The sequence below is a fragment of the Rhinolophus hipposideros genome (genome assembly GCF_964194185.1).
Source record: "Rhinolophus hipposideros genome assembly, chromosome: 9".
NCBI lineage: Eukaryota > Metazoa > Chordata > Mammalia > Chiroptera > Rhinolophidae > Rhinolophus > Rhinolophus hipposideros.
This window is the reverse complement of record NC_138055.1, coordinates 9,423,457-9,450,294: the sequence shown is the minus strand read 5'-3', so window position 1 is coordinate 9,450,294 and position 26,838 is coordinate 9,423,457. Positions and strand designations below refer to the sequence as shown.

General features: G+C 54.6%; 1 protein-coding gene across 2 annotated transcripts in view; it reads left to right on the top strand.

The window, feature by feature from the left end:
* Positions 1–21,597, top strand: part of CYTH4 (cytohesin 4) — a 29,381-nt gene extending 7,784 nt beyond the window's left edge. Inside the window, exons 3-14 of one of the 2 annotated variants that reach the window (XR_013994002.1) lie at positions 1,912–1,976; positions 3,281–3,347; positions 4,825–4,943; positions 6,215–6,295; positions 7,735–7,847; positions 9,716–9,864; positions 14,780–14,891; positions 16,326–16,402; positions 16,758–16,829; positions 17,173–17,327; positions 17,497–17,609; positions 18,632–20,418. Coding sequence is in view for 1 of the 2 variants with exons in the window: in XM_081059568.1 (XP_080915694.1) it covers positions 1,912–1,976; positions 3,281–3,347; positions 4,825–4,943; positions 6,215–6,295; positions 7,735–7,847; positions 9,716–9,864; positions 14,780–14,891; positions 16,326–16,402; positions 16,758–16,829; positions 17,173–17,327; positions 18,632–18,704 (1,083 nt within the window). In the remaining variant the exon portion in view is untranslated. Of the gene's footprint in view, positions 1–1,911; positions 1,977–3,280; positions 3,348–4,824; positions 4,944–6,214; positions 6,296–7,734; positions 7,848–9,715; positions 9,865–14,779; positions 14,892–16,325; positions 16,403–16,757; positions 16,830–17,172; positions 17,328–17,496; positions 17,610–18,631 lie in introns of both variants that reach the window. The other variant, XM_081059568.1, reaches the window with a different exon arrangement.
* Positions 21,598–26,838: the final 5,241 nt, after the last annotated feature.

The following is a 26,838-nucleotide window of genomic DNA, read 5'->3' as shown; positions in this document are numbered from 1 at the left end:
CAAATATACATACTCATGTCCACACACACGCACTTACACACGTTCATAGTGACACACCCTCAAACCACACATATCCACAAACACTCATACATGCTCACACCTCTCCCGCCCTCCCCAGAGCCCAGCCTGGTCAGAGAGGGGGCCAGGTTCTAGCCACACCTAGCTTCAGCCCCAGCCCCCAGCCGTGGGGAAGAACAGAATTCCCAGGGGACTTCTCCCCCCTCCTGGGCTTAGCTGCCAAGAGAGAGACAAGAGAGTGGGGGAGGGAAGGACCGCCATGGATCAAGCCCTTCCTGTGTGCAGAGCCCATATGAGGCTCTGTACACCTCATCCAATGGTAGGTTCTACTCCCACCTGGGTGCCCTCAATCAACTCTCATCCCCATGCTGGGCCTCAGCTTCATCCCCCGCTAAAATGGAGACCATTTGATCAACATAACACCAATATGTGCCCAGCACTTTCCAGTTTACCAGCTTTTCAGACTTGGCACATCTGATTCTCAGCAGCCTAGAATGTGCCATGCACAGTCCTGCCCCTGGGCCTTTGCACTCACAGTACCCTCTGCCTGGGACTCTCTCAAGCTCTCGTTATGCTCCTCCTCATTATTTCACTCTCAGTTCAAACACTACCTCCTCCTAGAGGCTCCTGACCATACTGGCTACAGTATGTTGGAACCCCACCCCACCCCACCCTGACACATGTCCACCTAAGATTCCAGAGAAGGATGAAAGTACCACAACATTCACTCAGCAAGTGTTTAACGAGTGCCTATCATTACTGTGATCATTTTCTGCACAGTGATTTCATTTCCCTATGACCACCATGATCCCAATCCCACCAAACTGTGAGCTCCATGTAAGCAAAGCTTGGGTCTGTCTTGCCCACCACTGTATCTGCAGCCCAACAGTCAGCACATAGTAGGTACTCAATTAGTACTTGAGAGTGAGCCCCCATTTTCAGTGGCTCGGCCAAGAGCACATGGACAAGAGCTGTCTGGGCTCAGATAGAGGCTCCAGGACCCATGTTCTCCCTGGGTCCCAAGACAAGCCCCTGGGACCACCCATCCCACAGATCTCGGGGGAGGTAAGGGAGGGTTGGGTGCCTTTCGGGGATTCTTGCCAGCGCTCATGCTGCTGCTTTGCAGGGGGATGCTGGAAGAGCTGACCCCTTGCCCATCTGCCCAGTGGTGGCAGTTAGCAGAGTGGGGGAAAGCAGAGACTTAGAGTCAGACCTTAGACATGTCACTTCACCGCTCTGTGCCTCAATGTCCTCTTCTGGAAGTTCCACTGCGATTGCAAAGTTCCTGAGAAGAGGGCCTGCGCTCTCCAGTACCTGGTGCACCCATAGTACTTGGCACACAGGGGGCACTGAGTCAGGGGCAAGTGACAGAGTAAACAGATGGATGGAGGGGAGCTGGCGAGGAGCTCAGGCCTGCTCACAGGGCCAGAATCTATGCCTCCTGAACTGGGGGGAACGGGGGGAGGTAGTGGGAGCCGTGGAAGGAGTTTGGGCACAGGCAGGGGAGGTACCAAGTGTGCTCCAGAAAGATGGCAGCTGGGTGGAGCAGGGCTTGTTGGGTGGGCTTGGCTAGTGGGCAGGAGACTTTACAGCTTCAGAGAGGAGAGATGGGAAGGCCAGAAATACAGTGGGGCGAAGGATGGGTACTTGGGAGCTGCCCATTCCAAGTCAGGAGATGCTGGAAGAAAGGGTACAGATAGAGGCGATAGTAGGGCCTGGGATTTTCAGGATATGAGACATCTGGGGAGGGGATCTGTCCGGACAAGGCCGTTTGGGAGTCATGACCAAGAGTGGGAGTGGTTGTGGGGAAGGGTCCTGAAACCCCTTCTGTCCTGGCCTCTGCCCCCTGACTCCCCCTCCCTGTCATGTCCTTCCCACCCCGCCACCCCACAGAAGCTGAAGGACGAGATTGCAGATGTGTTTGCGCAAATCGACTGCTTTGAGACCACGGAGGAGAGGTGAGGGGCTTGGCCAGGAGACCCTGGACAGCTGCTGTGGTGGCTTCCTAAGGGTGTCACACATGATGAATCAGCAGAGGACATGCCTAGGCTGGGCCCTGGTAAAATCAGGGATCAGGCCCCCCAAGAGGAGGAGGCAGCGGGGGGAGATAGAAACAGGACGACCCCGAGACTCCATCCCAGCGGTCTGGACCTTGTTTCCAGACAGCTCCCTCTCTTAAGAAACAGCCCTATCCTCCCACCTCCATCCAAAGCCCCTTTCAACCTACCCTGACCCAGCCCCTGACCAATGGCTGCCCATCCCAGGGACATCCTGGGAATGGGCCAGGGAGGAGGAAAACTCAGCCCCAAGGATGAGAACAGAGAAGCCAGGGGCCTCAGGGGGACAGGGGTGCTGTCCGTGGCAGAACTGAGGCTGGTCCACGTCACCCCACCTACATGGTGTCATTCATTCCCCCCCTTCTATAGGAAGACTCCCATGGGCTCTGTTACCCAGGGCTGGTCCCACCCCTCTCTGGGCCTCAGTTTCTCCACTTCTGAGATGAGACAGTTGGTCCCTACATAATCCCCTAGGACCCCGGACAGATTCCTACATCCAGTGTCCCAGGAAATCCCCACCTTGCCCCTGCCATCCCTTAATTCCCTGTTGCCTCTGATCTCCTCCACCTGTTTAGCTCCCTTCCCCGACCCACAAATGCACACAGGCACACCTACACCCACTCCTACATGGCCCTGTCTCCAGAGTCCCTGGTCAGGCCCCAATCACAACAATGTAACATTGCCAGAGCACGTATCACCAGATATTTTCAGTGCTTTTACCTCCCAACAATGCTGGGAGACAGGTGGCAATGTCGCCCCATTTTACAGGCTAGAAAACTGAGTTCCAGATAGATGAAATGACTTGCCCGAAGTGGCTGAACCAGAAGGCAGTGGAGTGGGATTTGCACCAGGTGGCTGGCTCCAGAACTTGTGCTCTTCCCCCCAGCTTCCCTGATTTCTTGCCCACATTCCAAGCACAAAGCCCCTCTAAATGCTCCTTCTGGAGTAATTCTGGGCTCCCAAAGCCATGGTGCTGGGCCCATTGGAAGAATCTGGTGCGGTAGCTCTGAGAGGGTCCAGACCCTGCATTTCTCATGCTCTCACAGGTGATTCCAACACGGGGTTTGGGGCCCCCTCTTGGAGGCCCCTAGGGAATATTGGCTCTAGCTGAGGGGTGTCCTCAGGTCCTCAAGGGTCCTTGGGTATTGGAGCGGGTGTGCCCTGGGGTCCTGGGGCAGCCCACACTGACTTTTTCGTCTCTACAGCCGGGCAGCCCAGAAGGAGAAGGAGCAATGCATTGGGCGCAAGAAGTTCAACGTGGACCCCGTGAAGGTAGGCAGTTTGGGGAGGGCTGGGTCATGGGGTCAGAGTTGCTGCATGCCGGACCTCTTCACAATGTTCTCTCATTTCCCTCAACGCGCACAATAACCCACCCTACAGATGAGGAAACTGAGACCCAGCAGGGCTCAGCATCTTGTTCAGTGCCCCATGGCAGGTCACGGCTGGGGCTTCCGTCACACACAGCAGAGCAGCCTCAGGCATGAAGGGGGAGCCAGGAGGATGGAATAGAGTCTATGATGGACTCGGAGTCCTTTGGCGCTAGGCCTTTGTTTCCCCCTCTGTGAATAGGGCATTGGACGGGGGGTCCTTAGATTCTGGGGCTCAGTCTCCAGAAGTGCCTTCCAGCCACCTGGCTGGTGGGGGGCAGACCTGGGGTGCCAGCACAGAGCACTGAGAGCTTAGCTGCTGCTCTCCCCACCCCAACACCTCCCCCACTGGCCTCAGAACAGCCCCAGCCCTCACCCCTCATCCTGCTAGGTGGCTGTGGGGTCCGGTCCTTTCCTGCAGGAACCGAGGCAGGAGGAAGCCACAAACTGACATACAAAGAAGGTGGGGCAGGGCAGCCAAGGGGCCCTGGAAATTTACTGCTCTGCCTTGGAGGCTGCCTCCCTTCCCTGTCACAGGCCCACAGTGTCACACACCCATTCACCTCCCACAACTGCAGAAATCAGACCCCTGCCCCCATCCACTGGGACCACACACACACACACATATGCACACTAACTCACACTCCCACCCAAGCACCGGGGAGGGGCCACTGCGGGGTCCCCAGGGCCCTCTGCCTGTCACTCAGAGTCCCCCATCAATTGCCTCCCATCTTCCAGAAGCTCCTTCTCCAAAAGGAGCAGGGACATGAAGGAACCATCACAGAAAACCAGACGCCAACCCCTAAAACTCCTAAAATTAGGATGACAGACTCCGAGTGCCTGGGTCTTGGGAAGACATGTTTGGGATGCTGTCAAATCAGAAAAGCAGGTTCCAACGTGGTGGGCGTGGCATGTTCCCACTTTCATATGGAAAGGGGAAGAAAGTCACCACCATGGCAACTGCCTACCTCCGAGTGATAGAACTTAGGCGATTTTCTCTCCTTTTGATTTAGCTGGGGTTTTTTTCCTAATTTTTATACAATGGACATAGATTACTTGTGAGACAAAATGAAACACTGTTTTTAAATACTGTGAACTTTAAGGGGACAAAAGGAATGGCTCAATCATTGAATCTTAAAATTATACATTCATGGAATCATTGAAGCATATAATCAAAGAACATCAGAATGAAAGGGACCCAGGGGAGAACTTGGCATGAATCTGGTTCATTGCAGGAACCCCATCTCTCTTTGCACGCCTCCAGAGATGGGGAACTCACCACCTTACAAAGGCAGCTTCTGTGAAGTAGGGACACAGCTTCCTAGAACGGGCTGCGCCAGTGCCAGCATGCCAGTCCTCAGGGCTCTGTGTACCACCTCCAGGGCATCCAATATCTCACTGAGCACCAGCTGCTGACCCCCGATGCCCAAGACATCGCCCGGTTCCTGTACAAGGGCGAGGGCCTCAACAAGACGGCCATTGGCACCTACTTGGGGGAGAGGTAAGGGAGCAAGGCCTTAGGGAGGCAGGGAATGACGGTGTGCAAGAGTGTGCAGGTGAGTGTGTGTGTGGTGCGTGTGTGTGTGTGCAGGTGAGTGAGAGGGTGAATTGTGTCATAATTCCTGGGGCTGGAGGGGCTATTGATCACTCCCCTCCAGATGCTGAATCAAAACTTTCCTTCTTTCCTTCTTCCTTCCTCCCTTCCTTCCTTCCTTCCTTTCTTTATTTAACAAATAGATATTTGTTAGTATCTACTCTATGCCAGGCACTCTGTATTTATACCAGTGATTAAAACAGACAAAACTGCCCTCTGGGAGGTACATTCTAACAGGGAAGATAGACCCCCAAACAGGTAAGACGTGTTAGAAAATTTTAAAAGCTTCGGCTCACAAAGCAAGCAGGGAAGGGAAGTGAGAGGTGCTGGGAACCACGGGCCGAGGGCTGTGATTTCAGTGTGCGTGGGAATGGTCTCACAGAGAAGTTTGCCTGAAACTTAAAGGAGGAGAGCAGTGTAGGTATCCAGCGGAAGAGCATTCCAAGCAGAGGGAACAGTATGTGCAAAGGACTCAGGGCAGAAGAATGCTTGAGGAACAGCAGGCTGGTGAGACTGGAAGAGAGTGAGGGAAAGAAGGAGGGAGTAGTAGGTGATAAGGTGGGGGTCTATGGGAGGTGTCTGGGCAGAGGATGGGCTGAGTGGACCCCTCTGGCTGCAGGGTTGAAGGGGGTGGCCTGTAAGGGACAGAGTGGAACTGAACCAGAGAGCCAGCAATCCTTCTCCCAGGCTCCCCAAAGGATACATGCCTTCTCCTGAGCAAGCAGGGGACACAGGTGACAAGAAGGGCAGCAATTCCTGACTGAAGAGCTGGAAAGAGAGAAGAAATTGAGTGAGGTGTAGTTGTCTCCATTTTAGATGAGGACACTGTGGCTTGGGAAAGTCCAGAGGTTTGAGTGGGGTCACCCAAGCAGGCAGTAACAAAAGAAGGATTCGACTCAGGACAAGCCACTCCAAAGCCATATTCCCCTCCTGGGTGACAGCAGTGCTGGTGAACTGGGGGAGTGGTAGGGGTCTGCTCATATGTGGGAGGACACGGGTGTGCACGTGGGTGAGGGGGTAATGTGGAGTTAGACTGATGTGAGCAGACCAAACAGTGGCTGGATCCAGAAGGAGGCCATCTCTCCCCTCCTCTCCTTGCCCCACATCAACCCCCTCTGGGAAGTGGGTACCAAAAAGTTCCCCAGTGCATCCCAGCCTCCCTTCTGCCCCCTCCACAGGGACCCCCTCAATCTGCAGGTCCTCCAGGCTTTTGTGGACTGCCACGAGTTCGCCAATCTCAACCTTGTCCAGGCCCTCAGGTGAGTGGTCCAGGGGACAGAGCCCGGCCCTGGAGGGTGGCACAGACGGGGAGGAGGTTGGGGGTCAGGGAATCACGAGCCACATGGCTAATAGCACAAAGAGCCAGAAGCAAAAATGAATGAATGAGGCGCAAACATGAATGAATGACAGTACCTGCCTCATACAGCAGAGGCTGGGTGAGATGATAGCCGTGGACGGCCTGGAAGAGCGCGTCTCATTACTGCTGCTAATATCACTGGTATTATTTCATTATAGCATTGTTATAACAATATTTAATCATTGTAATCATTATGACTACTATTACTGCCGTTCCCACTACTTTTTGGAATAGTGCTGCTTTAATTTTATTAATACAGATTGGTATGTATTGCATTGTTATTACTTATTATTTTCTAATTAAGAGAGTATCGTTCCTACTCTGATTTTTATCACTACAAGAAGCATGACAGTATATCAGTTAGGAGCACACTTTGCATCCAGGCTGCCCAGTTCATATCCCAGCTCTGCCATTCACCTCCTGTGTGATCTTGGGCAAGTGGCAAAAACCTCTTTGTGCCACAGTTTCTTCATCTGTAAAATGGGGATAGTAGTACCAACCTCATGCAGTTGTGAGGACTAAACAAGAAAATGCTTAGAATTGGCCCATAGTAAGTGTTTAGGAAGTCTTGCTGCTGATTAATGCCTGGAAAATTGGCTCCCAAGAGGGTGCATTTGAGCTAGGACTTGAAGGGTGAATAGGAGTTTTCAAGGCAGAAAAGGAACAAGCCACCACCATCCAGGCAATGTGGCCTTCCTTCCAACTACCATGCTTTTTGAGGGAAAGGGGTAGTCCTCAATATTCATTCATTCATTCATTCATTCATTCATTCATTCATTCATTCAACAAGCCTTTTACAGAGTAGTTCCTGGGTTCCCAGGCCTATGAGAGGCCCAGCGGGAGATGTGAGAGGAATAGGCGCAGCCCTCGCCCTCAGGGGGTGGAATTTAAAGCTGTGGAAATCATCAACTTCCAGAGCTGGAAGTTTAGGTTCCCAGAAAAGGAGTCCCATCCAGGAGAAGGCACTCTGCCCGGGTCCCATAGTCAGGTCATTGGGCCGATGGCCAGGCAGGGGGAGCTGCAGAACCTGGCGCAGGCAGAACCTCCATCATGGGCTGAGGTGCTGGGCCACAAAAGGTGCTAGGACTCAGATGGGTGGAGGGGAGCGCACACTCATTCCCATATTCTGGAAAAAAGGGGGGCCATTTCTTGGAAACTTTCTGCATGTTCCTCAGGACAAATCCCACTTACTCCCCGCCAAGAACCTAGATGGCAGGTGCAGACTCTCCCATTTCCAGGATAAAGAAACCAAGAGTGTAGAAGCAGAGCATCTTGCCCAGGGTCCTCCTGAGCGTCCCCACCAACCTTGCTGCCCATGGCCCTGCCCCCCCCCTGCCCCAGGCAGTTCCTGTGGAGTTTCCGGCTGCCCGGCGAAGCCCAGAAGATCGACCGGATGATGGAGATCTTTGCCACTCGATACTGCCTCTGCAACCCAGGCGTCTTCCAGTCCACAGGTGCCAGTATGGGGTGGGACCTGGGGCTCCGGAACCCCTTCAGCATTGCCAGCCACAGGTCCGCTTCCCAAAGCACCATGTCCACCACGCCCCCTCTGCCTGCCTTCAAGCAGACCCTGGGAGCCCAGATCGTTTCACAAGCCCTCACTGAGCGTCGACTCTGTGCCAGGCCCTCTGCTCAGTGTTTATTTGTTGGGCAAAGATGCTTAGGGCATGATCCTTGGAAGAGAAGGCAGGAAATAAAGGCACAGGGGGTTAGGGGAACAACACACCTGTCTGAGGGCAAGGATGAGGGAGTCAGCATGTCCAGGATGGCTTCCCAGAGGCAGTGGGGTCTGAGTGGGGTTCTGAAGAATCAATAGGAGTTCTCCAGGAGGTCAAGGGATAAAAGGGCCTTTGGGGCAGGAGTTCTAGTTCAAGCAAAGATCCAGTAGCACGAAACAGCCTGGGCAGGACACAGGGAGCAGAAGAGCATAGAAGGATATCAACAAAGATCAGTCCTCCATACTCTCCCGTACAGGGTAGATAAGAAGCCATCATAGCAGATTTGTCCTGGCCTCTTCTCTGGATCTGAAGTTACCATAGCAACAACAACCAATTTTATTTACTGAGTACTCCCCTGTGCTAAGTGCTTTACTCATGCAAAGTCATTGAATCCTCACAGCCACACGGCGAGGTGTCTAGTATTCTCAGTATTCTCATCCCTGCATAGAATACAGATTCAGAGAGGGGAAGTGACTTGTCCACAGATACAATACTTCCTGGCTGTGTGTCCTATAGAGCATCTGGCCTGGCTTGTAGGTATATACGATTTCAGTGGTTGCTTGTTTTATTATCTGCCAGCTCCACAGGTCTAACTGTCCCACAAGGGCAGAACCATATCAGAGTTATTCACCAGTGAATCCCCAGCCCTCGGCACTTAGTAGGTACTCAAATATTTGTAGAAAGGAAGGAATTTTAAAGCACCAGATTTGAATCACAATCCAACTACTTCTTAATTCTGTAACCTTGGGCATGTTACTTAACGTCCTTGTGCTGCAGTTTCCTCATCTGTAAAACGGGGGTGGTAACAGTACCTTCCTCACTGGGTTGTCATGGAGATGGGAAGAGCCTAGCACAGGGCAAGCAACAACAATATTAGGTGCCACTGTTATCAGAGGTAGAATCACTGATGGTTTAGAACATAAAGCTACTTCAAAGTTAAAGCTCCGAACGTCACAGATGGGGACGCTGAGCTTCAGAGAGCTCAGGGACTTTCCCAAGGTCAATCAGAGAGCTGGGGACGTTAGCTGGACTTCCCTGGTTCTGGACGTACACCACAGAGTAGCAGTCTCCTCCCTCCCAAAGGCGCCGCCCAGGCTCACTGCCTTGCACCTGAACGTCTGAATCACGGGACAGTCACTCTGGCTCCAGAAACCCCACAATGTCAGCCAGATTACCAAGCAGCACGTGACTAAGCCCTGAACAGTGGTGCCAACAATAAGTGCTCTCCGAGATCCAAGGAGGCAGAGAACAGAGTGGGCAGAGGGGCTGAAAGGGCTCTGCGGGGAGGAGAGCTAACGCTGGAGCTATAAGAGGGTGTGAATGGGTAGAAAAGGGAAGAGGAAGCATGCCTGGCAGGGGGCAGCAAGAGCAAAAGTGCAGGGGTGGGAAGGCACAGAGGGGCTTGGAACATGACAGCTGGATTTTCTTGGCAGCAAGGAGTCCAGTGAGAGTGGGAGGTGAGGCCGGGCCTCGAATGCCAAGACAGGAGGACACGGTGGACCTTTGGGCCTTGAATGGCTGACCTTCAATCCCTAGAAGGGGTCAGGACAGAGGAGAGGAGAATAACCAGGGCCAGGACTCTGACCTGCTGTCCCAACCCACAGACACCTGCTACGTTTTGTCCTTCTCCATCATCATGCTCAACACCAGCCTCCACAACCCCAACGTCCGGGACAAGCCCCCCTTCGAGCGCTTTGTGTCCATGAACCGCGGCATCAATGATGGTAGTGACCTGCCAGAGGAGCAGCTGAGGGTAAGAGAGGCGCAGCCTGACCCAGCCCGGTCCTCAGGCATGTGGGCGGGGCCTGTCTTAGATTGACAGCCCAAGGGGGCTGGGCTCCTCTGACATAGAACATCCAGGTTGGTGACTGTCTTGAGATGGACGACCACAAAAGAAGTTGGTCCTGAGATGGCTCTTCCTAAGTGGCCCCCATCTTCAGAATGATGGCCAGAGATAGACCTCCCAGGAGGTCCTACCAGATTTGAAGCTATGGGAGACTGGGCACCCTTCATTCACACCTTCCAGAAAGGGTGCAGCCCAGAACTATTTCTTAGAATCCCAGATTCTTAGATTCTCAATGTGTCAGAGCTAAAATCCCCCACACACTGTGCCCAAACCCTTCCCTTCTTCACAAAGAAGGAACTGAAGTCTTCCAGCAGGTTGCATGGCAGCTTGAGAGCTGAGCAAAAGCCAGGCCTCCCGTCTCCTCATCTAACAGCCCCCACCCCTGCCACACTGCACCAGGCACTCTGCCTGGCATGCGGCGTCCAGGGAGGAATCCCCCTACCCAGGCCAAGTTCAGGGTCTGGTGGAAAGAGGATACACAAGTGAATTACAACCCTGGGTGATTCATGCTAGGAAAACTATGGGAACACAGCTATGGAGACACAGAGGACAATACTGTCACTATCTTGGGGACAGGGGAAAGGTGCCAGCTTGGAAGACTGCACAGAGGAGGTCACTTTTGAACTGGGCCTTGACGGTTGAATGGGAGTTTCCCCAGAGGAGAAGCAGGGAAAGGACATTCCAGAAAGAATTGGCCAGAACCCAGGCCAGGCATGATTAGGAAAGGGCGGGGCATCCAGAGTACCTGGCTGGAGTGTAGGAACGTATGAACAGTGATGGGTGGAAAGGTGGAGCCAGAGTGTCCAGGGCTTCGAATGACAGCCTCAGGAGTTTGTCTGTTTCCTATGGGCAACAGGGAGTTAGGAGCATTTCTGTAAACACAGGAGTGAGATTCAGAGCCTGGCTCAGCAAAAATGAATTGACAGTTCATTTCTAGGATTAGCGATGCCCCAGAACTCCATAGAGCTTCAGTCCTCTCCAGGTCAGAGCCCCGCGGGAAGGAGAGAGTGTGAACCCCACTATCCCAGCTTAGCACTCTGTGTACCTCCTGTTACAGTAGTCTGGGAGGAGCCTGGGTCTGGAATGATTCTTGTGTCCCCTCCTTGTTTGAGAAGGGTCCCCTTTGCCCACCACCCTCCTTTGTCCCCAGAAGAGAAAATTGAGCGTGGTGGGGAGCTCAGGTGAAATCTCTGCGCCCCCACCCCCATTTGCCCTCTGGGTGACCTTGGGTAATGACTCACCCTCTCGAAGGCACCATTCCCTCAACCAGGAGAATGGGGCTAATGCCTGTGTCATAGAGCTGCTATGAGTAGTAATTTCTTTTAATGTAAAGGGCATAGCCCATGCCAGGTACATAGCACAGGCTCTAAATGGCAGCTTATGTCACTATTAAATAATTATGATCATTTTAAAACCCCGGCACTTAGTAAAATGGCTGAAACACAAAAAGCACTTGAGAATTGGTGACTCATATCATTGTGGTACTCTTGGCAGGAAGCTGGGCTCACCTTGTCTGGCAGTTAATGAGTTAATGATAAGCCAGCACCAGTCTTGCCAGATCTCCCAGGTGCCACATTATTGCTTCAGCCTCCAAAGAGCCTTCAACATCTCCCTCCTTGGATATTTTTCCCAATTTAAGCCTTTTGTTGACAACAATAGGCTGCATTTGTATAGAACTTGTGACTTTCTCCTCAAAGGGCTTTCAGGTCTATTATCTCAATTTAGCTTCAAGCTCTGCCTGGGAGGGCTGGGAAAGTTTTATTATCCTCGTTGGCATCCAAGAGAGGCAGGGACCCAGTGGGGAAAAGAACAGAGCGCTGGTCTCACAGCCACATCCAAGTCCTGGATCGCCCACTTTATGGTTGTGTGACATTAGGTAAGTGGCTTGACCTTCTGAGCTCCCAGCTCACGGGATTAGTGTAGAAAGGTAAGGTCTTTAGCAAAGTGCCTAGTGTAGTTGGAGGGGGCTAATTAATCCAGAAGCTTCCCAGGGCCCAAAGGGAACCACACAGGCCTGTTCCTTGCTGTTCAAGGCTTTTGCAAGTAGCTACTGTGGATTTAGGAAGGGCATGGTGGAGCTGGGGGACATCTCACCTTCTCTCTGGGCCTCATTTTCCCCATATGTAAAGCAAGGACGTGGTTTTAGGCACCTTCAGATATTCAAAGTTTGCCACTTTGCAAAAGGATTCTCCATGAAGCTACTGCACCTTGGGCCCTGCCCAGGACACGTAATGCTTTCAAGTGGCCTGATTTATGAAATTAAACTGACGCAGATACATTACGTAAAGAGAGTTCATCCCAAGGTCTCAGACCATGAGAGTGCGCATCTGGAAAAGGCTTTGGAGAGGGGCGCGGTGGGGATGAGGGACAGGTGGATTGAGCAGGTCTTGTTCTGGCCATCGTGATGGGGACGGGACAGAGTGCCTAAGAGACTCAGGGCAAGGGGTGTGGACTCAAAGGACAAGAGATCAAATCCCAGCTCTGCCCTGATGGCTGTGTGATGCTAGGTGTGGGCCTCAGTTTCTTCATCTGCAAAGTGGGCTGATGACCCTGACTTCATGATGTTCTTCTGAGAAGCAGAGAGTGATTCTTCTGCAGAACCACCAGAAGGTGGCCGTTGTCTGTCTGATCACATCTACCCAGAGGAGAGAAGACAGCCTGGCCCAGTGGTTTGGTGGTTGCGATTGCAGGGGTGTTTTCTTACAGAGCAGGGACGGTGTTTACAAAGTACAGGAAATGTGGTTGAGCTGAGCTGTTTTCTTTGTGGGGGCAGAATGTGTAGGCTGATATGGCGCACGCAGGAGCTGCCGGGCCTCCTGTGGGTGCTGTAGAGGCTGCCGGCTGCTCTCCCGCCCGCTTCCTTGGCCCTTCCAAATATTTGTCTGTGTTGACAGCTTTGCTGACAAGGCCTTCCTGCTGCAGGCCTTTGTTTAACCAGCCTGTGCCACTTGGGAATTCCCAGGGCCAGGCTGGACCTGGGCGGGAGGGGCTTCCTGGCTGCTCTGGGGGGTGCAGGGGCTCCAAAACCAGCAAGAGGTTCCTGCTCTTCCCTACACCGACGGACCTCAGTCCCCAGGCTGAGCCCAGGGACTCTGGAGTCCATGTTCGGAGATACCTCTGTCAAGACCAGGAAAACCTGCTTCCGCCCTCCCTTCCCTCACCCCCCTGCACCCCCCCTCCAACCTAGCTCTCAGGTCAGAAAAGACCTTTCAAAACCAGCATGCTATTTCTAAAACTTTTGGGGAATCAAACAGTACTTGTGAAATTTTTCAATTAAAATTTTGAGGAAACCTTCTGAACAGCAGCACACACAAATGCAACAAAAGGAAATTATTTAATTATCTTAAGGATGGAGACCTAGTATTGTGTCTGATTTTAATAAGCAGACATAGACAATTTGGAATGGTTGTCATGGAACATGGTGCCCCAGAGGGTTCCAAACACACAGGGGTGATCCATCGCCAACATCCACAACTCGCCCACAGGAAAGTCTCCGCTCTGGCTTGCATACCTCCAGTGACAAGCCACTCATTACCCACCAAGGTTGCTCCTTCCATATTTCAGCAGCTCTGACTGCTAGAAAGTTCTCCATGAAATCTGCTTTCTGGGAACTCCCCAGGCTCACACTCAGAACCCACCCAGAACAGGTCTTTGCCCTTGACAGCCAAGGTCAGCATTCTACCCTGAGTCCCTCCTTTGGCCAGGCCTCTATTCTGGTAACCAATCCCAACTTCCGGTAGCTCCTCTGTGTGCCCCCCGTTCCAGGATGCGCCTGCAAGTTTTGCTACTGCACCTAAGCGACAAGGAGACCCCTTCCCCATGGGTGTTGCCTAAGGAGGCCCTGACCTCAGCTGCTGTGCCCTGCAGTATGCGTGTGTTCGTATGCACACACACACACACGCATGCGCACACACACAGGTGAACATGTGTGGGGGTGTACAGGTTCCAGCCGAGTGTCCTTGTGTCCAACACTTCAGACACAGAGATAACTGTCTTTGACTCACTCATCTGACCCAGAAGAGCAGTGCTGGGTAGTCGGGGTGCAGGCGGGGGCTGGACTCCTTCCTCCTCATCACCTTCCCTTAACTTGGAGAGGTGGGGCTCTGACCCCTGCGTAGTCCATTTACTCCCCCCAGAACCCAGGCCAGTCAGCCTTGTTCTCTCCATTTATTGGATGAGGACACGGCAACTCAGAGAGGTTGAGGGACATGCCCAGGGTGACACAGCCATTGAGTGACCGGGCTGAGATTTTGACCAAGATGGCCTGACACCAAAGCCAATGCTTTTTTCCTTTTTTCCAATGCTTTTCCATACCATTGGCTGGAATTCCAGATGGGGGTGGGGAAGGGACCATCATTCCCTTGGTCAGCAAACAGTTGCCAACCTGGTTTAGCCCAAGCCCTGGGAAGCCTCGGGGTAATGACACCCAGGCCTGCCCTAGAGGAGCTCCCCCATCTAGGGAGGTCAACCCCAGCTGGCAAACTGATGTTGAAATATTGATAGCGTGGGGGCCATGGGTGGGGCAGCTGGCACCGTCTCTCTGAGGTACTAACTCCCACTGGCTCTGCCCCACAAGAGCACAGGGGAAGGCATGACATAGATGACATAGGGTGGGGGCAGAGGAGCACCAGTGGACCTAGGAGACCCAGGTAGGGTTTTGCCATGAAGGCCAGGGACCAACGATGAACTAACAGGAGGGGGAAGAGTTTGCCCAGGGGTCTTGTGACCTCTCTGAGGCCACATAGGTCAGGCCAGGCCCAAGTCCCAGACCGCGATGGACGTCACAGCCAGGCCTTTCCCTTCCTTCTCTCTCTCGGGGCAGAACCTCTTCGACAGCATCAAGAGTGAGCCCTTCTCCATTCCTGAGGATGATGGCAATGACCTCACTCACACCTTCTTCAACCCTGACCGCGAGGGCTGGCTACTCAAGCTGGGTAAGACGCACACTCAGGCACATGGGCGCACCCCTGAGAGATTCGTGCACACTCACTGCCATGCCCGCACAGTTGGACACACCACACACACACACTCACACAAGTTGACATGCAGGCTCAGGGTGGAGTCGGGACAGCCCAGGTGTCCTGACTCCCAATGCAGCAATCTTCCTGCCCCATCTCTCCATCTGTCTGTCCTGGAAATGAAGGGGGCAGTGGCTGAGGGGAAGGACGAGCAGGAAGTGGGGATAACAGGCTGACAGATCCACAAACCCTTCAATTGCAGTTCCGTCTCTCTTCCCGGAAGAGAAGAGAGACACCTGCCCAAAGCCACACAGCCAGCAAGTGGCACATTTTAGTGGGCAAAGGATTGGGTGTCCCTGAAGGATGGAGGGAGGGAGTGTGACAGGATGTGGCTCAGGGGAGCTCTCCCTCAACACAACTAGTGGGCAGGAAGGGCCTTGGACTTGCAGAGAGGAGCTGTGGGTGGGTGTCACGGTAGTGGGGGCTGCGGCTGCAGAATCTGACAGGGGAACCGCAGGGCCCAGCCACTTGCTCCTGCCCCCACTCACACTCCTGGATGCCACCCAGCAGGGGCACCCCAACCAGGCACAGTGGCCTTCAGAGGCACGTGAGGAGAGCGCCTCGCCTTGTGTTGGGGCAGGGGCCTTGGCCTGGGGTGTGCATGTAAGCCCTCCGGCTCTCCATGCTCACATCCCAGGCCTCCCTTCTTGCCCAACGGACTGTTCTCAGCCCCGGGGAGGCTCTAAGATACAGATCCCAGCCCTTCCACCCATGTGCTGGGGTCGGGTTGCTCAGCCTTAGCGCGCACACACACGAATGTGTGGGGGTGTACAGGTCCCAGCCAAGCTGTGAAGTGGGCAGAACACATAATCACTGGGAGAGCTGAACGAGTAGCAAAATGGCCAAGTGCTTAGCTGTGGAACTAGGACACTGGGGTTCAAATCTCAGCTCTGCTGCAGGACCTTGTACAGAGACTTGGTCCCCTCATCTATACAATGGGGTTGCTAATGATCCCTTCCTCCTAGGAGGTCAGGGGGTCAACAACAAATTTTTTTTTAACCCTCATGAACATTGCCTGGCAAATGAAAAAGGAAATACTTGGCCCCGTGCCAGGCAGGAAGCAGGCCATGGGATCATCCTAAGGGATAAAGCAGCAGAAAAACTCAGGGAACGGCCACTGTCCTGGGGGCTCATCACGGGGAAGCCTCAAAGGTCAGGTGAAGCAGCTCAGGGGAGCCTGCAGATGATGGGAGTCACTAAGGGTTTTGAGTGAGGAGGGAGTAGATATGGGGGAAACTGTGTGGGGGCTCAGGTGGGAGCCCAGGGGAAAGCATCCAAGTTCCCTGCTGTTCTGTGGAGGGAAGTGTTGGTAGCCTGGGACTGACTGACTCCACTGTTGACCCCTTGCAGGGGGCCGTGTGAAGACGTGGAAGCGGCGCTGGTTCATCCTGACCGACAGCTGCCTCTACTACTTTGAGTTCACCACTGTGAGTCTGCCCCTGCCCCCTACCCCCTTTCAGACTCCCACCAAGAGGTCAACTCACAGAGCTGGGGGCCCCTTCAAGATCACACAGTCCACCCCCATTTCACAGATGGGGAAAATTGAGCTACAGAGAGGAGGAAGGGCTGTGCCGAGGCAAGGCAGAGCCAGGGCTTAAAGTCAGGTCTCCTAACTCCCAGCCAGGGCTCTTCCCGTGCTGTTCCCCCTACCCTTCCAGGGCTGGACAGAGTCTGGGAAGATGGCTACACTCCTCTGGAGTTTGAGGAGCCCAAGTTCACTCCCTATCTTCTGCCTGAAGGCTCTCTTTGCTGATTTTGAACTTCTCTCCCGTTCGCCTGCAGGACAAGGAGCCGCGGGGAATCATACCCCTTGAGAACCTCTCAGTACAGAAGGTGGATGACCCCAAGAAGCCAGTAGGTGTTGGGGTGGGGCCTGAGGCCGGAGCAGCTGGGAGAATTTCTGAAACAGGGAGGGAGGAGAGGGCAGCTGGGCTCTCCAGGAAGCTAGGCATGCCCAGCACACCTTCCTGGGAGCTCAGGGTTGCCTCAGTCTCCCTCCTGGGGCTGTGGACTCTTTGCCTGCCCCTTCACCTCTCACAGGAAGCAGGCCTGGGGCAGGTGGGTGCCACTGCTTGTCTGAGCTCTGGTCTTGCCCAAGTCCTCTTGCCCTAGTCCTCTCTGAGTCTCCTGGAGAGCCCACCCCAGCTGCCCTCCCCTGCCATCCCTGCCCTGCTCTCACCTGGCCACCTCCCCACAGTTCTGCCTGGAGCTCTACAACCCCAGCTGCCGGGGCCAGAAGATAAAAGCCTGCAAAACAGATGGTGACGGCAAGGTGGTGGAGGGCAAGCATGAGTCTTACCGGATCTCAGCCTCCAGCGCCGAGGAGCGGGACCAATGGATCGAGGCCATCCGGTAAGGGGTAGCCAGCTGCTGGGGATGGGCTTCCTGTCACCTCCCAGAAGCCCCTGCTTCTCTCAGGGCCTTGTTTCCTTGTCTGCAAAGGGGGCTAACTCTGAAATCTCCCTCCTGGTCCTGGCATGCAAATCCCTCCCCGTTTTCTGTGAGCACCTCCTCTGTGTAGGCACAATGCCAGGCGCCAGGACACAGGGGAGTGAGGCACCAACTTCATGGGGCTGGTGGGAGGAGCTGGCGAGATGTGGCTTGTCAAGCTCTTGGCCCAGCACCTGGCACTTGGTAAGTGCTCGGGAATGGCATCCTTGTTAGCCCTGGAAAGATCTGGTGGAGATGGAGGGAAGGGTTTTCCAGCTGGAGGGACCAATGCAGGCAAAGATGGGAGGGCAAGTCAGTGTGTGGCAGCCCCTCAGAGTCCTGGGTAGCTGCTGCTGAGCAGTGTGGGGGCAGGCAATGCCAAGCAGTGCAGGGGCCTGGCTGTGTAGGGACAGGGCACTGTGGGGGCTGAGCAGGAGGAGACGAAGCTGCAGAGGGTGGCAAGGCCTTGGTCGCCATGGCAACCAGCTTGGGTTTCTCCTGGGGGCTCTGGGGAGCCACTGACTGGTAAATAAAGAAGGGGTGTAGCCCCGTGAGAAAGGCACGGTGTAGGGGCTGGGTGTACGAAGACAGGCAATGGGAGGACAAGTAAAAGGGAGCTGGGTGAGGGACAGGATGACAACTTTGACCGATCCAATGGGGAGATACAGGCAAGGGCGCACCCCGTAGGCCAGAGGAGGACACAGGGCTAGTCTCTGGACTGGGCCACGTCCCAGGGACTTGCAGGGTCTTTTCCCTCAGGCTTTGCAGCATCCCTACGAGGCTGCCAGGCCGAATCCATTCTCACCTCCATTTTACAGATGAGGAAACTGAGGCCCAGAGAGGGAAGGCCCTTGCCCAGGGGCACACAGACAGTGAGGGGCAGAGCTAGGCCCAGCAAGCAGGTCTGCTGACTCTGCCCACGCTCTTTCCTCCTCCTTCTGAGAGTCTGATGGGAGCTGGAAGAGGGGTCCAGGGACATTTGGGGACAGAATTCCCCAGGCTCTCAGTCTCACTTTCTCCAGCCCTGTTCATGGGACTCTGGGTTAGACCAATAAGGCTGGACTCCCCCTGACGTGCTCCTGGTTGGGGTCGTCTGGCCTTTCCCCTGTAGTGGGGCAGGCTGACCCCTCCCTGAGAGACCCACACCCTTGTTACAAGCCCTGGGTGATAAGACCGCTTTGATGGCCAGCTCAGCCCTGAAACCTTTTCACCTACTCTCTTTCCAGAGCCAGCATCACCCGTGTCCCGTTCTACGACCTGGTCTCTGCTCGGAAGAAGAAGATTGCCAGCAAGCAGTGAGCTTTCTGGGAGGTGGCGCTGGGGGCTGGGCATCCAGGAAACCCCATGACTGTGGTACCTCGAGACCCACCTCCCCCCCAGGGCACCCTGTCCTGGCCTGCAGCCATCCTCACCCACCCCCCATTACTCCAAGTTGACAAGAGGGGGAAGGCAGAGCTCAGCAGGGTGGGTGGGAACCACCAAGGGCTCAGAGCTAGCAATGAGACCCCTCGGCACCCAGCTGCTGCCAGGAAAGGCCTGAGGAAAGCAGCTGAAGAGAAACCAGCCTCAGAACCCAGCCGCCTGTTCTCTCTCTGGATCTCGGTTTCCTCTGCTGTGAATGTCTCCTTGATTCTGAAATACCATCAGTCCTCACAGTGAGAAGGGCTGTGGGGCTCCGGACCTCCGTTTCCAATGTGCCGTGTACCCTCTGCCCAAGACAGATTCCTCCTCTGGTTCTTGGAACACTGTGGTGTTTGGATAGAAATGTCTCGGCCCCTCAGACTCTGTGCTCCCTGCCATCCTGCCCGGTGACAGTAGGCACAGCCCCAGTGCAGCTTCCAGCGGTTGGACTGCTTCCTCCAGGCAGAAGGGCAAGATTGCACCAGGTCTCCCTAAGGATCTTCTGGCTAAAGATATCTGCACTTGTTTTACTGATCTGGAGGAGACTCAACTGAAAGCTGCTGGGGAGCTGAGAGCAGAGTGGGTTCCACCCTCAGGATGTCCATTTCAGGCGAGGGCCAGGTGGAACACCTCAAGAAAATGGCTGAGAACATCCCAGACAGACGTATTCAAGCAGCATCCGGGGTACAATCAAGAAGCCAAACAAAGAGAGCTTTGTGGGTATGGTTACCAGGAGGGCTGCCTGGAGGCAGCAGCCAAGCCAATGAGGGACACAGAAGTTCGAAGCAGAGTCTCAGCCAAGGTTTCCCTACGAAACCTCTGAGCGGGGGTCCCTTGGTGGTAAGGGGCCCCCAACTGGATCCTCACATCCTGAAACCCTCTGCAGCAGCACTATAGACAGTTGAGCTGACTTCCCAGCACACTGGCAGGAGCCTCTGTCTCCAGGGAGGCCCCAGCCTGGAGGAGGATTCCGTGAATTCTCAGAAGCACTTCTCGCCCCCTCACTGGGGCCCTGGGGGAGCCCCTAGAGGGAAGTTCCCTGGAAGGAAAGCAGGATATGGGGTTGCCTCTGCCCTACCACCAGCCTGAGTGGATAAGTGGGAGTAAGGTGCGTTCCCCAGGGGAGGAGAGGCAACCTCCGCTCCCCTCCACTCCTACCCCCACATGCACACCTTTCATAGTGTCAGGATGGATTAGCTGCCTTGTGAAGTGGTGAGATCCTTGTCCCTGGGAGTGTGCAAGTGCCTGGTAATAATACTGCACTGAAGAGGGTCTGGGTTGGGGGACTGCAGGAGGAGGCTTTGCAGGATGTTTTAGGACGTCCACAGATCCTATGTCAGCCTGGGAGCTAAGTGCCATCTCTGCTACCTCATTGGCCCATTAAGGGACATCCAGAGGTCATGGAAGGAGCACTGGTCTAGGGCTCATGAGGTCTAAGGACCTTTCCTGCCACGGGCATAAACAGGCTGTGTGATCTTAGTCCACTCCCTTCCCCTCTCTGGTCCTCAGCTCCTCCCCCATCATACAGGGGATGGAATCAGTGATTTTCTGGGCACAAGTGGCTGTGTGGGAATCACTCAGAAGAGAGAATAAAGCTCATGATCCACCTTGTGAGTGGGGCTCTGTCCTCTCTGTGACCACATCTGCCATCTTTGACTCTACCCTGCTCCTTCACCTTCATCGTCTTCCCAGCTGAGGGCAGGAGGGCCAGATGTGGAAGAGTGGGCACTTGGAGGGCTCTGGACCCTCATCCTCGGGACACTGGGGCTCCCACCCTGGACAGACATACCTGGAGGCTAGATTTGCTACAGAGCTCCCTCAGATAAGCAGCAGGGTGCACTGGTTCTCCCTAGGCTGAAGAAAGGCAAAAGAACTTCCCAACAGGCAGCACTGTCTGAAGAGAAAGAGCTGCTGTCTGGAAAGATAGGTAATAAGCTCCCTGTCTATGAAGGGATGCAAGCACAGGCTGGCTCCAGTGATCACTTGGGGTGTTACGGAGGGGCTTGAATTCAGTAACCTTCTTTTATTTGTACTTTCCACCATATTTATTAAGTACCTCCAGTGTTCCAGGCACTGGGGGAACAAGACAGAATCCCTGCCCACACGGGCCTTGCATTCTGGTGGTTCTGAAGTCTAAGACTCTAGGCAGCCCTCTCCAGATGTGTAGGACACCCAGGTGGCTCGCGTACCTTAACCCAGCCCCCTGCTTAGGTTCCACCAGTGAGTCACTGGTAAAGACCCGAAGGCCCTAGACTGATCAACTTATCCATAGATTCGCTCATTTGGCCCCTGCTCTTGAGCATCTGCCGGGTACCAGCTCCACGCAGAGCCAGGGACCCACAGGTGATCCAGACAAAGCCCTTGCCCTCAGAAGGAGCTCAGATCAGGGCGGGGAGACAGGTGCGAAAGAGCAATGGCAGCTCAGGCCGCCTGTGCTGTTATAGATGGGGCGCAGGGGCCAGTTGAAGCTGGGCTGGGTAGAGGGGTGTGGGGACAAAGCCCCAAAAAGCAGTTTCCAGGCTCTCGGCCTCACATAGAAAGGTGCTGGCTCGGGTAGTAAGTGGCCATCAACTGTGATCAGATGCCAGCAGCTGTGGCTAGCTGGCCGTCAGCTGTAACCCGTAGGCCATTGGCCACTAATATAACGGCTGTGGCGACGCTAGCAGAAAGAATGGGGGCTAGCAAGAGGATGGTGGCTGGCAAGCGCAGACTGCTGTTAGGCAGATTATGTAGATCCTGCTTCCTGTGTCTCGCCCGGCCGCCAGCGAGAATATATTGGTTTGACTCCCCTATCTATGGCTCCGTGGGTGTTCCTTTTGGCCTTACCGTGTCCTGCGTTCTTGTGTGGGGAGCGGGAGCAGAGACTCCGCCTGATGACTCCCTACATGACAAGGGGCAATCCAGGGAGGCTTCTCAGAGGAGCTGTGCTTGACTATTGGCAGCCAGGTGGGGGAAAGAATACACACCTGAGACTGCAGTGAGTTCTTCTCATGTCTGTTACCCAACACACACACACACACACACACACGACTGTGAACCCTCGCAGGCCAGACTGTTACTGCTCAGCGCCTAGTACACAGTAGGTGCACAGTAATTATTGAAGTCATCTGAAAATGCCCCCGGGGCCTCAGCTTCAGCAGGTGCTAATGTCTGAAGGCACAGGGAACTATGGGAAGAGTCGTGCTGCTGTGGGGTTGGGGGAGTGAGGGGAGAGGCAGGCAAGGCCACATCACAAATCCGGGCACCCGAGTAGGCTCTGACTTGCTGGCCCAGACCCCCTTGCCCCTCCCACCCCTGGGTGGCCTCCTCCGCTTTCCCACCATTTTGCCACTCCTCGCTTTGGGCAGCAGGGGGCTCCCACCACACGTGAATGACAAGTCCCCACAAAGCAACCGGACTGGATCCCGACACCTGGCCTCTGGAAGGAATGGAGCCCCTGCCCAGAGTAGAGCCTTGGCCTGGGCGGCCTGGAGACGGAGGCATCTGGCCTTCGAGGACCTGTGGGCTCGAGCAGCCCTAAGATATCGTGGCACAGATGAGTACAGGCCTCCCTGCACCTTCGTGCTGGCTTCAGCCTGGGAGGCAGGATACCCAGCTCTCTCACTTTCCGGTTTGGGGCCCTGAACTAGTGGTTTACCCTCTCTAGGTGTGATCTCCCTCCCTGAAAGACTGGGCCAGGTGACCTCCAAGACACAAACCTTTCACGGGGACTTCCGTGAGCAAGGGGTTCTAAGACATGGGTACAACACATCCCCTGCCCTGGGATGGACTGAGACAGGTATCGGGGTGGAGAGTGGCAAATGAGGAGGTGCCACAAAAGCCCCTTGCTGCAAAAGGCCACAGCGGGAATCGTGAGAACCAACCCGAGGGCCTGGGTTCAAGGTCCAACTCTATGGCTGTGTCTTAAGCAAATTTCCTAAGCTCTCTGATCCTCATTTAATGGGAGTAAATATATGCAAAATATTTAGAACAGTGTTGAGCACGTACTCAGGTTATGGTAAGAGCTATTTTTATTATTATTATTATTATTATTATTACACAATGTGTACATGCCTTCTTGGAGACACACAAAACAGGTTGCAGCCATTAGAGGAGGAAAGATTCATGGGTCTAGGGGGCTGAAGATCTGGGAAGGCTTCTTGAAAGAGGTGCCCATTAAAGATAAGCAGAGTGGAAGCCTGGCTCTTCAGTCAGGAGGAGTCAAGACAAGGATGTGTAACAAGGCACGGTACTTCTTGGACTCCCTTGGAACCCCAAAACTAGCCCCAGTGGGCCAAGAGAATGCAAGCTTGAGGGGGGCTGGGCCCTGGCGAGAGCTGAGCTGTGTGCACAGTGCTGTAATCCCTTGCATCTCCGAGGACACCCAAGCCCCTTTACATCAAGCTCTGACTGGAGATCCAGTAACAGGGCTGCTGAACAGCGACCATCGCAGAAAGAGGGAGGACAAACAGAATGCCCAGGCATGGAGTAGGCGAAGGCACAGGGAACCCATGCCGGGTGCCTGAGGAGCGGCAGTACACCGGCTAACCCAGACCTGGCACTGGGGCCCTGCCCCTGTTTGCCAAGGGCAGGAGATGGAGGACAGGCAGGCAGCCGTCCAGAGGCAGGTGTGAGAGACCTGGAGAAATTGATTTATTAGGGACAATGAAAGGAGCTAAATATGTTTGCCGGCTCAGCGATGACTCAGGCATTCCCTAGGGGTCCACAAAGTGTGAGCATCAAAGAATCTAAGACCGGCCTCTTCCCACCAGGACGCTGCCAGCCTCAAGCCCCTCCTTCCCGGTAATAGAAGGACCACCCCCTGAGTGTCCAGAGGGCCTGGCCTCTGAAGGGCAGCAGAGACCCAGCCAGTCCGGTCTGCCTGCCACCATCACCCCCCAACACACACACACACACACACACACACACACACACACACACACACACTGCCAGACCTCCTCAGAAAGGCTGAAGAGCAAAGCCTCCTAGTGAGACACATCTCGGTCAAAATCCTGGCCTTCCCAGTGAGATCTTGGACAAGTGGCTGGCCCTCTCTGGACCCACATTCACCAGAGAAGATGGATCCCCACTGAGCCAGGCCCCTATCTCCCCCTCCCTGTCTGGCAGTGTCATTGCCACCCCGTTCAGCTTATTCCAGACAGCCCTAAGCACAGACTCCTCTGCGTAAAACCCACCAACTTCCCTCCAGGAGAAAAGCCAGCTCCCACAGGCCCTCAAGTTAGGGGAGAACATGCTCTTCCGGTGCTGGGTTCCAGGCCGGTGCCAGGCTCCAGGAGAAACGGGGATGCATCAGAGTCTGAGACCAGAGGCAGGATAGACAGAGGAGGAAGAAATGACCTTGTCATGGGGCAAAGCACTGGGGGCTGCAGTAGAGGTGTAGGAAGGGGGCCTGCAGTGGGGGTGGGGGTCGTTAGGAGAGGCAGAGAAGGAGGGGCTACAGGGTGTAGGGAAGGACATCTGCCAAGCACTAGGGGAGACAGGCCTGCTGGGAGAGACTGTGCAGGGAAATGCATAGAGCCCAATACATCAGTGTGGCATGTTTTGGGGAGCAGTGGACTGACTGTTTAGTGGGCATAGAGGGGGCCTGATACTGGAACGGCAGGATTTGGAATTGAACAGAAACCGGGACCAGGCTGGCCAGCTGAGTGCCACCGGGAGCTGGGGAAGGGCTAGCAGCAGGAGAGAGGGGGGCTGGAGGCTGTCTGTGGGTGGTCCCTCTGGCTGTGGGGATGGATTAAGGAAACACAGAGACCACAGGGAGCTAGAAGAAGCACTAAGGGACAGGCACTGGAGATTGGGCACAAGGCAGAGGAAGAGGGAGGAGGCTTGATGGGCCCCCAGGAATAAGGCTTGTAGGAGGGTGACGGCAGCCCCAGTAGCCAAGTGAAGGGCAGATAGGCAGGGCAGGTGAGTGGGAAAGTTTGGGGGGAATGGGGAGATAAACAGGGTCACACTGAGTTGCAGGAGCCCTGTAGGATTTCCAGGTGGAGAGCTCATTCTGAAGTCAGATATGGACCCGGGGCTCAGGACAAGGCTTCCCCCACCACCCCCTCTGTGCCCTTTCGTCTGCTCCTCCTCTACCTTCTCCCCCCTTTTCCTACTTGACCCTCCCTTCCTCTCCTGCCCTATTTCCCTCTCCCTGTGCCCCACATCCCTGGGTTCAGCCTCCTTCTTGGTCATCCAGTCCTGGCCCTAGGATATATTGACAAGCCCTGGCCTGCCTACAAAGCTGGGTTTGAATCCCAGCTTCCCTATCCCCAGCTGTGTGACTTTGGGCCATATACCCCACTGTCTCTGGACCTCATTTCTCCAACTCAAAGCTGTGGGTGGCAACTCCCACTGTTGGAGGCCAGGGACTCCCCATCAGCGAGGTCCCCAGAGTTTACAGGATGACCTGAGGGGACTCAGGCCCCTCTCTATGGCACAGACTGGGAGGCAGCTCACCCAGAAGCCCAGGAGGCTACTTGAACCCCAGGCCTGCCCAGGAGAAGGAGGACACTTCTGTGGGTCACAGTCCCTGCCCCTCTTAAGCCCACCTGGCTTCTCTTGAGCCCACAGGTTGAGGCCTCTGCCACCTTTGCCACCAAAGGTGACATTTATGGAGGTCTCTTTATATTCTCCTGTGAGTTCTTAGCAGCAAGTGACTCTCACAACCAGCCCACAAAGACCCAGTGCTCCAGATTTCACCTGGACACCCCTGCCCCCACCCCATGCCCAGCAGCAATAGGTCACGGCCAAAGCAGCCAATCATGAGGCACTAACTAGGACCAGATCCCTGCCAACATGCTGCCTTCCAAATTCCAACACTCTCCAGGGTAGGCACTGTTATCCCCACTCTACAGATAAGTGCTCGGACGCTCACGGGGGCACCTGGCCCAGCTAGAAGGGCCTCAGCCAGCATGGAACCAAGACCATCTGACTCAAGACCTGTATAGATTTCAGGTGGCCACAAAATCATCATCCAAAATGGGACTCTTCTGAGAGTGCTGGATTAGAGGGGATGCAGGGACAATAGGAGTAAACCAGGACAGCCCCAGGCACCTCAAGACATATGGTCCCCCTAGAGATTGGACATACCTGCAAGAATCCAGCAAGGAAGTGGGGACATCCTAGGTGTCCCTGGAGGCTGGAACAGATGTGGCCTATGGCTGCTTAATCCTGAAGAAGCAAAAGGCAGCTATTTTATCCAGCGTAAACTGGGCTCTAGGCCTCTACCATCACCGAACTCCAGTGAACACTTCCCCTTTATTAGTCTCCCCAAGTGCTGCCTCAAAGGGGTGTGGTGTGGCCTTATCATGAGTGCAGCAAGCCTGGTCCACCATCCACCCTCTCCAGATACTAGCTGCCACTGTTATACTTTTGATGGGGTCTTCCATGCGGGACTGAGAGCAAGGGCTCTGGAAAGAACCACCACAGGTGTCAGGGGCTACCTATCCTCATCCTTCCAGGACCAGCTGAAGCCCCCCTCCTATAGGAAGTCCTCCTTCACCATCCCAGCCCCCTCTCTCTGCTTCTACACAGGGCTATCTAGCCCCTTCCAGGAATGCCTGTAAAAATCACCCTTCCCCTTCTTCATGAGAAAACTGAGACTCACAGAGGTTACAGGACGTGTTCCAGGTCACCCAACAGGGAGGCTCCATGAGGAAGACAGAGGCAGAAGGCACCACCATTTATTAAGCATTCTTCTCTCGTCTGGTCCCCCCAGCAGACCACACGGCAGACAGAATTCTCCCCATTTAGCAGAAGAGAATGTGGAGACTCAATGAGGCTGTGACTTACCCAGAATCCCACAGCCAGGAAGTGGCACCTGATCAACTTGTTTCCGTTGAGTTGTTGAGGCCAAGAGGACCCGGGACGGGACCGCAGTTTCCAGCAGAGTTGGAGGACTAACTCCTGCCTTCACAGTCTCTTTGATCCTTTGAAGCTAAAGCTTAACTTTCTTCTCTTCCTCCCTCCTCCAAGGGACGTGCATTTCACAAATAAGAGTCCAGGGAGAATGCAGCTTTGACTAAAGAATTGATTTTTTTAAATA